Source organism: Ranitomeya variabilis, chromosome 3, assembly GCF_051348905.1.
Source record: "Ranitomeya variabilis isolate aRanVar5 chromosome 3, aRanVar5.hap1, whole genome shotgun sequence".
Lineage (NCBI taxonomy): Eukaryota > Metazoa > Chordata > Amphibia > Anura > Dendrobatidae > Ranitomeya > Ranitomeya variabilis.
Window position 1 is genome coordinate 78,948,181 of NC_135234.1, and position 12,547 is coordinate 78,960,727.

At 45.6% G+C, this 12,547-nt stretch overlaps 1 protein-coding gene across 1 annotated transcript in view; it reads left to right on the plus strand.

Annotated features, from left to right (window-relative positions):
- The window catches only part of NCOR1 (nuclear receptor corepressor 1), a 181,055-nt gene that overhangs the window by 109,061 nt on the left and 59,447 nt on the right, over window positions 1-12,547 (plus strand). The window contains exons 15-16 of the mRNA XM_077294240.1: window positions 9,910-10,040; window positions 11,948-12,210. Coding sequence (XP_077150355.1) covers window positions 9,910-10,040; window positions 11,948-12,210 — 394 coding nt within the window. The remainder of the gene's footprint in view (window positions 1-9,909; window positions 10,041-11,947; window positions 12,211-12,547) is intronic.

The following is a 12,547-nucleotide window of genomic DNA, read 5'->3' on the forward strand; positions in this document are numbered from 1 at the left end:
CCCGGGTACCATCTGCACATTATCCGCTTAACTTCCCGCAACGTGGGCACAGCCCCATGCGGAAAGTGAGTGGATCAATGCATTTCTATGGGTGCAGAATCGCAGCGATTCTGCACCAAGAAGTGACATGCTCCTTCTTTTTTTCCGCAGAAAAGCCGCGCGGCTTTTTCCGCGGAAATCCGCAGCGTGGGCACAGCGGGTTTTGTTTTCCATAGGGTAACATTGTACTGTACCCTGCATGGAAAACTGCTGCGGATCCGCAGTGTCAAATCCGCTGCGGATCCGCGGCAAAACCCGCAAAGTGTGAACGTAGCCTAAGGGTTTGATGATCGTGCCCTTTCCAGGCTAGAGTCACACACATGCATTTGTCTCTGCTAAATGAAGACGGTCCGTCAGAATATGCAACAGATTTCTGGCATAAAATACCTTGAAAAGTTGCGAACATCTTGCGCAACTCGTTGCTGTGCACAAATTTTGCGACTTGATGTTTTCACACCAGTCCCAGACAAAGTGGGTTGAGCATGGTTGGAACGGGACTATGCCCGCGCGACAAATTCTTCAAAAGTTAGGGGTGTAACTTGAGCCAGAAATGTACTCGGGTCCCTGACTGGGGTAACATTTCTGGTGTGTTGCCTCTTGATGATTTAGGCACATTTTACTCCACCACATTCCTTCCTTATAAGTATTATTATATTACTGGGAGAAACAGTAGAAAGAGGTTCTCTGAGTAGTGGACCACATTTTTAAGACTGGCATAAAAAAACAATTAAAAAAAAGTATTTTATAAAATACATTGTGCCAATATTATTTATTTTTTTTTAATGCTAAAAAGTCTAGGAAACTCTAAAGGCCAAAAAAATTACATAAGGCAAATGTCTGTATTTTGTGTGTGTTTTTATTTATTTTTTTACAGATATATAGGCAATTGTTTTTTATAGGATAAAACAGGTGGTCTATTTAAAGGACTTGGCCAGGAGTTTGGTTATTTTTCCTAATTCTGCTAAAAACTTACAGGCAGATAGTTGCTAACTACCTGGTTGTTCTGCCCTGCGATGATGTCTGCTGGGTCGCGGACCACTCACACCGACAATTCTCCTACTGGTGACATCACGTCGACAGAGCATCTTCTTCTTTTCCGATCTGCTCAGTCGGCTTGGCTTCACTGCCAATGTCACCCTGATTGACAGCCGGCTCCCCGCTGCCTAACTGCAGAGATCCAGCTGTCGATCAGTATTATGTCTGCAGTGATGCCCAATTTACAGAGCAGAAGAGGAAGAGCTGCTCTGTTGACCAGAGGTGAAATGAAGCAGGATCATTGCCGGGCAGAACCGGCAGGTAGTTGTCAACTACATTCGGCTACGTTCTTAGCCCAATAAGGAAAAATAACCAAAGTGCTTGATAACCCCTGTAAGCAAAGTCCCCCATCTGCGTGTTTAGTGCTGTCCTGCTGGATCTTCCTATCATCGGTCATTATTGCTGGTGTAAGCCCTATTCTCCCAGCAGGGACAGCAGAACATTACACAGCACATTTCAGTGAAGGTTTTGGCAGTTCTCCAGATTGTGTACTTAGCTGTCTCCGTTCCCATAGATAGGAATAATTGGGGCTCCGCTATCACCCCAACCTTTATTCATTCCTGATCTTCTAGTATTTGCCAGGAGACGAGCAGATTCTAGAAGAGCAGAAGACCGCAGCTATTATAGAAGGCTCCTCTGCCGTTCTGTACGCCTCTCTGTAAGCTCCGGCATAGCTTTCCTGTGTGTAGTAGGTGGCAGAGCGCTGTGATCTGACTAAACAGAAATTTGCTCTGCTGCTGTTGCAGCCAATCAAGCTGAGTACAGTCGGGATTACCTTGAGTAACCCTTGCGAGATTAGTAGCTTGCATGTGAGATGGTCAACTCTTCTGTAGGCAGCTTAAGTGGCAGGATGACACAATTTCCTGGAATAAACATGCTGCCGGGTCAGGCAACTTTTGTACAGCGGATAGTGATGCCTCCGCCGTTGTGCCCCCTCCTGAATGTCTTCCTACTGAGATTCGCCCCAGGCCAAGTATCCACCTTCTGCCAAGGTGACGGGGAACCTTGTGCAGGAGCAGATGAATGTGCAGGTGCGCGCTAGCGGCGGCGGCGGCTACTGCCGTGAATTTTGCAGGAGGGTTTCAGATCCGTATGGCCAGGGGTAAAAAGCATGTGTGTTTCTCGTCTCGTGGTCTGGACGCTTTACACTCGGCAGCTGTCACAATGGTGTCTTCAGAAGCAGGTGTCGTGGTAATGAAGAAGGTCGCGGTGGAATCCACTTTAATGCGTTTCATACCTGGTGTATGAGATAATTTCTAGCTTAGACAGGGTCACAGGATGTGTCACAATGACGGTGGGTTTAACCCTTTATCACCTATATGGATTTGACAAGCTATATTTATGTAGATGAGCGCTGGTTGCGGAAAGTACCTAAATCTGATTGATTGCGTGGTTGCAGCTTGTTTTCTCTGCTGTGTAAATTCTTGGATTTTCTGGGTTTTCTGAAGGACTTCTGCAGGCTACTAATGGCCGGATGTTGGCGGTTCAGGGTATGGTCCATATGATAATTTTCCTGCTTTGTATGGTCCATGTGATAATTTTCCTGCATTGTATGGTCCATGTGATAATTTTCAAGCATTGCATGATCCATTTGATCATTTTCCTGTGTTGTATGGTCCATGTGATCATGTTCCTGCATTGCATGATCCATTTGATCATTTTCCTTTGTTGTTTGGTCCATGTGATCATTTTCCTGCTTTGTATGGTCCATCTAATCATTTTCCTGCGGCGTTTGGTCCATGTGATCATTTTCCTGCCTTGTATCGTTGATGTGATCATTTTCTTGCATTGTATGGTCCATGTGACCATTTTCCTACGTTGTTTGGTCCATGTGATCATTTTCCTGCATTGTATGGTCCATGTGACCATTTTCCTACGTTGTTTGGTCCATGTGATCATTTTCCTGCATTGTATGGTCCATCTGATCATTTTCCTGCGTTGTTTGGTCCATGTGATCATTTTCCTGCATTGTATCGTTGATGTGATCATTTTCCTACATTGTATGGTCCATGTGATCATTTTCCTGCATTGTATGGTCCATGTGATCATTTTCCTGCGTTGTTTGGTCCATGTGGTCATATTCCTGCCTTGCATGGTCCATCTGATCATTTTTCTGTGTTGTTTGGTCCATGTGATCATTTTCCTGCCTTGTATGGTCCATGTGATCATTTTCCTGCCTTGTGTGGTCCATGTGATCATTTTCCTGCCTTGTATGGTCCATGTGATCATTTTCCTGCCTTGTGTGGTCCATGTGATCAGTTTCCTACATTGTATAGTCCATGTGACCATTTTCCTGTGGTGTATGGTCCATGTGATCATTTTCCTGCCTTGTATCATTGATGTGATCATTTTCCTACATTGTATGGTCCATGTGATCATTTTCCTGCGTTGTTTGGTCCATCTGATCATTTTCCTGCGTTGTTTGGTCCATGTGATCATTTTCCTGCCTTGTATGGTCCATGTGATCATTTTCCTGGATTGTATGGTCCATGTGATCATTTTCCTGTGGTGTATGGTCCATGTGATCATTTTCCTGTATTGTATGGTCCATGTGATCATTTTCCTGTGGTGTATGTTCCATGTGATCATTTTCCTGCGGTGTAAGGTCCATGTGATCATTTTCCTGCGGTGTATGGTCCATGTGATCATTTTCCTTCTTTGTATGGTCCATGTGATCATTTTCCTGCATTGTATGGTCCATGTGATCATTTTCCTGCGGTGTATGGTCCATGTGATCATTTTCCTGCCTTGTATCATTGATGTGATCATTTTCCTACATTGTATGGTCCATGTGATCATTTTCCTGCGTTGTTTGGTCCATGTGATCATTTTCCTGCCTTGTATGGTCCATGTGATCATTTTCCTGCATTGTATGGTCCATGTGATCATTTTCCTGCGGTGTATGGTCCATGTGATCATTTTCCTGCCTTGTATGGTCCATGTGATCATTTTCCTGTATTGTATGGTCCATGTGATCATTTTCCTGTGGTGTATGTTCCATGTGATCATTTTCCTGCGGTGTAAGGTCCATGTGATCATTTTCCTGCGGTGTATGGTCCATGTGATCATTTTCCTTCTTTGTATGGTCCATGTGATCATTTTCCTGCATTGTATGGTCCATGTGATCATTTTCCTGCGGTGTATGGTCCATGTGATCATTTTCCTGCCTTGTATGGTCCATGTGATCATTTTCCTGCATTGTATGGTCCATGTGATCATTTTCCTGTGGTGTATGGTCCATGTGATCATTTTCCTTCTTTGTATGGTCCATGTGATCATTTTCCTGCATTGTATGGTCCATGTGATCATTTTCCTGTGGTGTATGGTCCATGTGATCATTTTCCTGCGGTGTATGGTCCATGTGATCATTTTCCTTCTTTGTATGGTCCATGTGATCATTTTCCTGCGTTGTATGGTCCATGTGATCATTTTCCTGCGTTGTATGGTCCATATGATCATTTTCCTGCGTTGTATGGTCCATGTGATCATTTTCCTGCGGTGTATGGTCCATGTGATCATTTTCCTGCGGTGTATGGTCCATGTGATCATTTTCCTGCATTGTATGGTCCATATGATCATTTTCCTGCATTGTATGGTCCATGTGGTCATTTTCCTGCGGTGTATGGTCCATGTGATCATTTTCCTGCGGTGTATGGTCCATGTGATCATTTTCCTGCATTGTATGGTCCATGTGGTCATTTTCCTGCGGTGTATGGTCCATGTGATCATTTTCCTGCGGTGTATGGTCCATGTGATCATTTTCCTACATTGTATGGTCCATGTGATCATTTTCCTGCATTGTATGGTCCATGTGATCATTTTCCTGCATTGTATGGTCCATGTGGTCATTTTCCTGCGGTGTATGGTCCATGTGATCATTTTCCTGCAGTGTATGGTCCATGTGATCATTTTCCTGCGGTGTATGGTCCATGTGATCATTTTCCTGCGGTGTATGGTCCATGTGATCATTTTCCTGCGGTGTATGGTCCATGTGATCATTTTCCTGCGGTGTATGGTCCATGTGATCATTTTCCTGCGGTGTATGGTCCATGTGGTCATTTTCCTGCGGTGTATGGTCCATGTGGTCATTTTCCTGCGTTGTATGGTCCATGTGATCATTTTCCTGCGGTGTATGGTCCATTCACCCCAATCCCACTGCCACCCTCTGTTACCCTCCCTTCCTTTGAGGTGCACTCTGTGCGCATCTACTCCCCCTCCAACCTCCAACTGGCTGTCATTTACCGCCCCCCAGGGCCAGCCACCATCTTCTTTGACCACTTCACCACCTGGCTACTTCATTTCCTTTCTGCAGACATCCCCACTATCATCATGGGCGATTTCAACATCCCCATTGACACTTCCCTCTCAGCTGCCACTAAACTTCTATCTCTCTCTTCCTCCTTCGGCCTCACTCAATGGTCTTCTGCAGCCACTCACAAAGATGGTCACACACTGGACCTCATCTTCACCCGCCTCTGCTCCCTATCTAACCTCTCTAACTCACCTCTTCCTCTCTCTGACCACAACCTTCTCACATTCTCATCTCTCTCCACTCCATGTCTAGAGTCCCCACCCCACAAACTTTCACACCCTCGCAGAAATCTTAAACATCTTGACCTACATTCATTCTCTGAATCCCTCCTCCCTCTCACAGACATAAGTTCCATACACAATGCGGATGACGCTGCCGCTCTATATAACACCACAATAGCTGTAGCTTTGGAATCTGCTGCCCCACTTACACATACCAAAGCTTGCAAAATCAACAGACAGCCCTGGCACACCAGCCTGACCAAAGAACTGAGGCGAGCTTCCAGGGATGCTGAGCGCAGATGGAAAAGATCCCACTCCAACGACCACTTAATCGCATTCAAACAGTCCCTCACTACTTTCAAGACCGCACTCGCCACAGCTAAACAAACCTACTTCTCATCTCTCATATCCTCCCTGTCTCACAACCCTAAACAGTTATTCAACACCTTCAATTCTCTCCTCCGTCCCCCAGCACCTCCTCCCTCCTCACTTATCTCTGCTGAAGACTTTGCCTCATTCTTCAAGCAGAAGATTGATAACATCAGAGACAGTTTTGGTCAACAAGCCCCAGAGCCCTTCCTCCCAACTTCCCTACCCTCCACCTCCAAAACCAACTACTCCACCATTACAGAAGATCAACTCGCCACTCTACTCTCAAGATCGCATCTCACCACCTGTGCACTTGACCCGCTCCCATCCCACCTCATCCCAAACCTCACCACAATCTTCATCCCAACCCTAACCCATCTCTTCAACCTATCACTAACAACTGGTGTTTTCCCCTCAAGCTTTAAACATGCCTCCATCACACCTATCCTCAAAAAGCCCTCTCTTGACCCATCCTCTGTATCTAGCTATCGCCCTATATCACTTCTCCCCTATGCCTCAAAACTACTGGAACAACACGTCTACCTTGAACTGTCCTCCCATCTCTCTTCTTGCTCCCTCTTTGACCGCTTACAATCTGGCTTCCGGTCACACCATTCCACTGAAACTGCGCTAACTAAGGTCACCAATGACCTCTTAACCGCCAAGAGCAAGCGACACTACTCTGTTCTCCTCCTCCTCGACCTGTCGGCTGCCTTTGACACAGTGGACCATTCCCTATTATTACAGACCCTCTCATCCCTTGGCATCACAGACTTGGCCCTATCCTGGATCTCATCATACCTAACAGACCGGACATTCAGCGTCTCCCACTCACACACCACCTCCTCACCTCGCCCCCTCTCTGTCGGAGTCCCACAAGGTTCAGTCCTTGGGCCCCTGCTCTTCTCCATTTACACCTTTGGCCTGGGACAGCTCATAGAATCTCATGGCTTTCAGTATCACCTCTATGCTGATGACACACAGATCTACATCTCTGGACCAGATATCACCTCAATACTAACCAGAATCCCTCAATGTCTGTCCACTATTTCATCCTTCTTCTCCGCTAGATTTCTGAAACTTAACATGGACAAAACAGAATTCATCATCTTTCCCCCATCTCACGTGACCCCCCCAACGAACCTATCCATTACAGTAAATGGCTGCCCACTCTCCCCAGTCCCACAAGCTCGCTGCCTCGGGGTTATCCTTGACGCTGATCTCTCCTTCAAACCACATATCCAAGCCCTTTCCACTTCCTGCCGACTTCAACTCAAAAATATTGCACGAATCCGTTCATTCCTCAACCAAGAATCTGCAAAAACCCTAGTCCATGCCCTCATCATCTCTCGCCTTGACTACTGCAACCTCCTGCTCTGTGGCCTCCCCTCAAACACTCTCGCACCCCTCCAATCTATTCTAAACTCTGCTGCCCGACTAATCCACCTGTCCCCCCGCTATTCTCCGGCCTCTCCCCTCTGTCAATCCCTTCACTGGCTCCCCATTGCCCAGAGACTCCAGTACAAAACCCTAACCATGACGTACAAAGCCATCCACAACCTGTCTCCTCCTTACATCTGTGACCTCATCTCCCGGTACTTTCCTACACGCAACCTCCGATCCTCACAAGATCTCCTTCTCTACTCCCCTCTTATCTCCTCTTCCCACAATCGTATACAAGATTTCTCTCGCGTATCACCCCTACTCTGGAACCCTCTACCACAACACATCAGACTCTCGCCCACCATCGAAACCTTCAAAAAGAACCTGAAGACCCACCTCTTCCGACAAGCCTACAACCTGCAGTAACCACCGATCAACCAACCGCTGCATGACCAGCTCTACCCTCACCTACTGTATCCTCACCCATCCCTTGTAGATTGTGAGCCTTCGCGGGCAGGGTCCTCTCTCCTACTGTACCAGTTATGACTTGTATTGTTCAAGATTATTGTACTTGTTTTTATTATGTATACCCCTCCTCACTTGTAAAGCGCCATGGAATAAATGGCGCTATAACAATAAATAATAATAATAATAATAATGTGATCATTTTCCTGTGGTGTATGGTCCATGTGATCATTTTCCTGCATTGTATGGTCCATGTGGTCATTTTCCTGCGGTGTATGGTCCATGTGATCATTTTCCTGCGGTGTATGGTCCATGTGATCATTTTCCTGTGGTGTATGGTCCATGTGATCATTTTCCTGCATTGTATGGTCCATGTGGTCATTTTCCTGCGGTGTATGGTCCATGTGGTCATTTTCCTGCGGTGTATGGTCCATGTGATCATTTTCCTGCCTTTCATGGTTTTTGGCAATGTATTTGTTCCTTTCAGGAAGTTGGCCTGACTTCAGCAGATCCTCTATTTCTGTATATGAGCCTTTTATTTGCTCCTATTCTTGGATTATATATTACAGACCTTGGTTTTGTCTCGTCTGCCTCGCGTCACTACACACATTTATTTGAGGGGATCACTTTTCACTTGCAGGGCTCGGTCATAATGTACATTTCCTTGGGGTATTTTCCCCCTGTGTTAACCATTGCTTTACATGTAGTTTAAAGCAGTTGGATGCCTCTCAGACTTGGGCTAATTTTGCATGGGTAGAGCTCATGTAGGTGGTGAATACTACAGAATCCAATTTCTGTAGACGTTCACAAGTCTGCAGGCTTTGGAGAATTTGGGACCTTCGCATTTTAGTTTTTATATCTGTCACTATAACCCTTGCACAATAAATTGTGAATATTGAAAAGTCCGTAGAAGTAGTTTATTGCTGCCATCTTCTGGCAAGCAGAGAAGCGGCTGTCTGACAAGGGAACGATTCTTCCATCCTACGCTCCATGCCAGACAGACAGTGTGGGGATAACTGCGGGATCGAGATTTGTCTCTGGTACAAAGGTTTAGTATTATTGACACCTTAAGGCACAAAGGTATCTGAGCCTGCTAGACCCTCGGGATCCACATGCAGAGGGTCAAACAGCCACATGTGACACCCGGGCCACTGGTTGGAAAATGCTGCTATCACTGTTTAATAAGTGAGAATCTGACCTGAGAATGCAGTAGCCACTGCACCGATTAATTCCCCAGAATGGCGCTGTGCTGCTGTGGCCAGGACATCTCTGAAAAGACACCGAATGGGCTGCAGAGCTGGGGTCACCGTTATTCTCAGGATTGGTGGTGGTCCCTAAGGTCACACCCATGCACCTCATGGTATTCATTCACATGACTTGGCTCTGCCTATGTCTGTAAAGAAAAGGATCAATCATGTTGAATCTTAACACCCCCCATTCTTTTTCTCAGTGGTGTCTGGCAGTGGCTCGCTCCCGTCTCCTCAGCTCAGTAGGTCGGGAGGAATAGTCGTTAGCCAAACACGAGTATTCAGTCCACACCTCTTGTATGTGATGTACCTATTGTAGATGTAAATGTCCTCTTTAATGAGTGTTTGTCCCCGTTTTATTCTGCCTTTTGATTGGGAAGGATAAACATTGGTGACAAAGACCCTGATTCCAGCTCTGGGTCCCTTGCTGGACTTCTTGCTTTAGTTTTGACTATATCTCTGTTTAGCACAGTTGCAGCAGAAACGTCTCCTGCAAGCTGAGCTCTGTGTAACCCTGGCATTGATTGACAGCTTGGTACCTACGCTGTGCTTACACAGCTGTCAGTCGGTGTTGGTGGGAGGGTGCTGGGATACCCAGAGCTCATGAATATCCAGAAATATATAGCAAGACTTAATCACTGAGAAGACTAGCAGATCTGCGGCGGATACCAGATTTATTAAAACCACAGCAAGAAGCCCAGTAAGTGATACATTGTTGGCATTGGGGTCCCTTGCCCTCATGGGGCACCTTAATATTAAGGTTTACATGGTTGTCAGTACTTGCCTTGTGCTTATGAAACCGAGTAATAATTGTGCCATTTTCTTTCTTCCTTAATAGCAACAGATTACACGCCCTTCCCAAGAAGAAAAGGAAATTGATAAAATAGAAGAGGAGAAATCTGAAAAGTGTGAGAAAAAAGAAGAGGAGCGACGAGATGAAGAGGAGAAGGAAGAAAAGGAGGAGTTTAAGTGAGTAGTTACATTTTCTGCCATGTTCCGTGTGACTTCCTCAGCGATCATGTCACAATCTGGAGGCTGCATATTATGTTCGGTCTGACATTACTGTCTCCATTTTCCATCCTGCATCACATACAGATGCTCTTCCTGTAATTTTTGCACTTGCTGTTCGTTGCTGTACATTTGCCTATTAGGATTTTTGGGGTTTTCTGTTCTTACTGCACAAATAGTGGTTGCACACCTCACATCCTGTGTCACCAAAGGGGGCAGGAAACCTCTAACCCCTGCTGTAATGTAAAAGAGGGTGTCGAAAATATAGCGAAGCATTGAATCAATAATGTACAGTCTGTGTGGCGGAAGAAATATAGAATCGTCACTTACAGAAAGTAAATGGCGACTGTGCGTGTAGGCTTTATAAAGCGTTTCTCCAGTGTTGCAAGACAAAGGCCATAACTTAGGTTATTGGCTAAAGCTCACGCAAGTCACTTTATGCACACACTGGACATATGGAAGATGCAGCATGTAATGGAGAAGGTGACACTAGCACATCGATATAATTCAGGTCTTAGGAGTCCACTAGGCGGTCCTCTGAATAAATGATTGACAGATAGCTCTGTATGCATGTTTATACATGGCAGGACACTAAATAGGACCCTCATTTTTAAAGGGGCTGTCCACTACATTTCACCATTGCTTTCCCACCCCAAATGACGCATAAAAACCCCTCTAGATACAGATATCTACTCGTCCAGCTCCGTTCCGCTGTGCAGGTAGCGGAGACTTCATCTTGCTTGTCAGCTTCCTGTGTCATTCTGTACGTTCTGTCTGACGATGTCTACTCCCAGCTTCAGAATTTGGTCTCATCAGACATGCATGTGTGGACTTTCAGACCCCCATGTAGACCACCTCTGATACGACAGCACTGTGCTGCTCTATAACATGCTGCCTGTAGATTGGACTGCGCTTTTAATGTGACAAAAAGATTTGCAGGACCCTGATCCAGTTACCATATCGGCAGTCCACGGCCACCAGACCACAGCCAGCATGAGCCATCCCTTTTCTGACTATTGGGGTGCCGTCATGCCCGCGTCACTCCGCACTGATTACTTTGTGCTGGGCCTACAATTCTGTAAAGGCGCTGGGATGTGACCGCTAATATGAGGTATGCTGGGCTGTGGTCTAGTGGCCACAGACTAGTTGCTGACGTAGCCACTAGACCAGGGTCCTTCAAATCTTTTTGTTTAACTCTTGTTTTTAATTTGTGAAATGAGTTGCGAGTTTGTGAGATGACCAGAAAGAATTCCGAGCGTCATTCACGTCTGCTCCAACCTTCCTAAACCGTCTACATTAGCATTCAGGTCATAGGAATCTGGATAAAATGATACCTTGATATCTGTGATCCATGGTCTTATTCCAGAGAAATCCATGCTTTTCTTAATATGCAAATTATCAGTTACGATCTATGGGCCAGACATAGATCTCCCAAAGAATCTGTCTCCGGAGATCATTTTAAATGAAAGGAGGCGTTACCAGTTTGAGATGCATAGATCAGAGTAGACTGTCAGTCGATACATGTCTCACACTGGATATCGCTTCCTATGACGTACATGCCCATGTTGACGGCTTAGGACAGTTGATTCTGACAGATTCCCTTTCAGAACTGTCCAGTTGATATCAGTGGGTTCAGCCGAAGTTAGTCTATGGTTTTTGGCGGCTTAAGGGCACTGTCCTTGTGTTCCCACAAGACAGAGATCTTGGAAAGACTGTGGAATTGATTCAGAAAGTAAACTGAAATATTGTACAACTACATTTATTTGTCCCCAAATTGCTATTGAAGTATTTTCAGACGGACAATACTACATATATTTGCAGATCTGGCTGCAGTGATGCCATTTGCTTGTTTCACTAATAACTTTTAGGGAAAATGCCAAAGACAAAATTGAGATTGCAGTAGAAGACAATGAAGAAAGGGAACAATCCACTCCGAAGGGGCGTAAAACTGCAAACAGCCAAGGCCGGAGGAAGGGGAGGATAACGAGATCAATGGCTAATGAAGCTGCTAATGCGGCCGCTGCTGCTGCACCGACCTTGTCCGCTGCTGCTACTCCTCCTGCCCCACCTGCACCTGTGCCTACTCCACCAGAGGAACCTCCGCCACCTGCAACTCCTGCACAAGAGCAAAGTGAGTAATTTTCTAAAAAAAATATACAGTACTTTGGTAGTGTTCTGCTCAAACAGGCAAGATATCAGCCCACATTAGATTTTTCTGGAGGGCCAGAATAGATCTATCTAGCCACCAGACCTCATCGATCTTGCTGAAAATTGTTTGGTCTTGTTGGTTTGCCTCAATCACATGTCTGACATGTTGGTGTGCTGCTCGCTTCTCCATTTCTTTGCTTATTGCACTGACTTTCTGGATAAATGACTACATGATCATTTCTTATTTTGCACATTTAGGGCATTTTCAGCTTTCCCGTGAAGTGTCATTTACGCCAAACATTTTGCACGTGCAGTGTGGC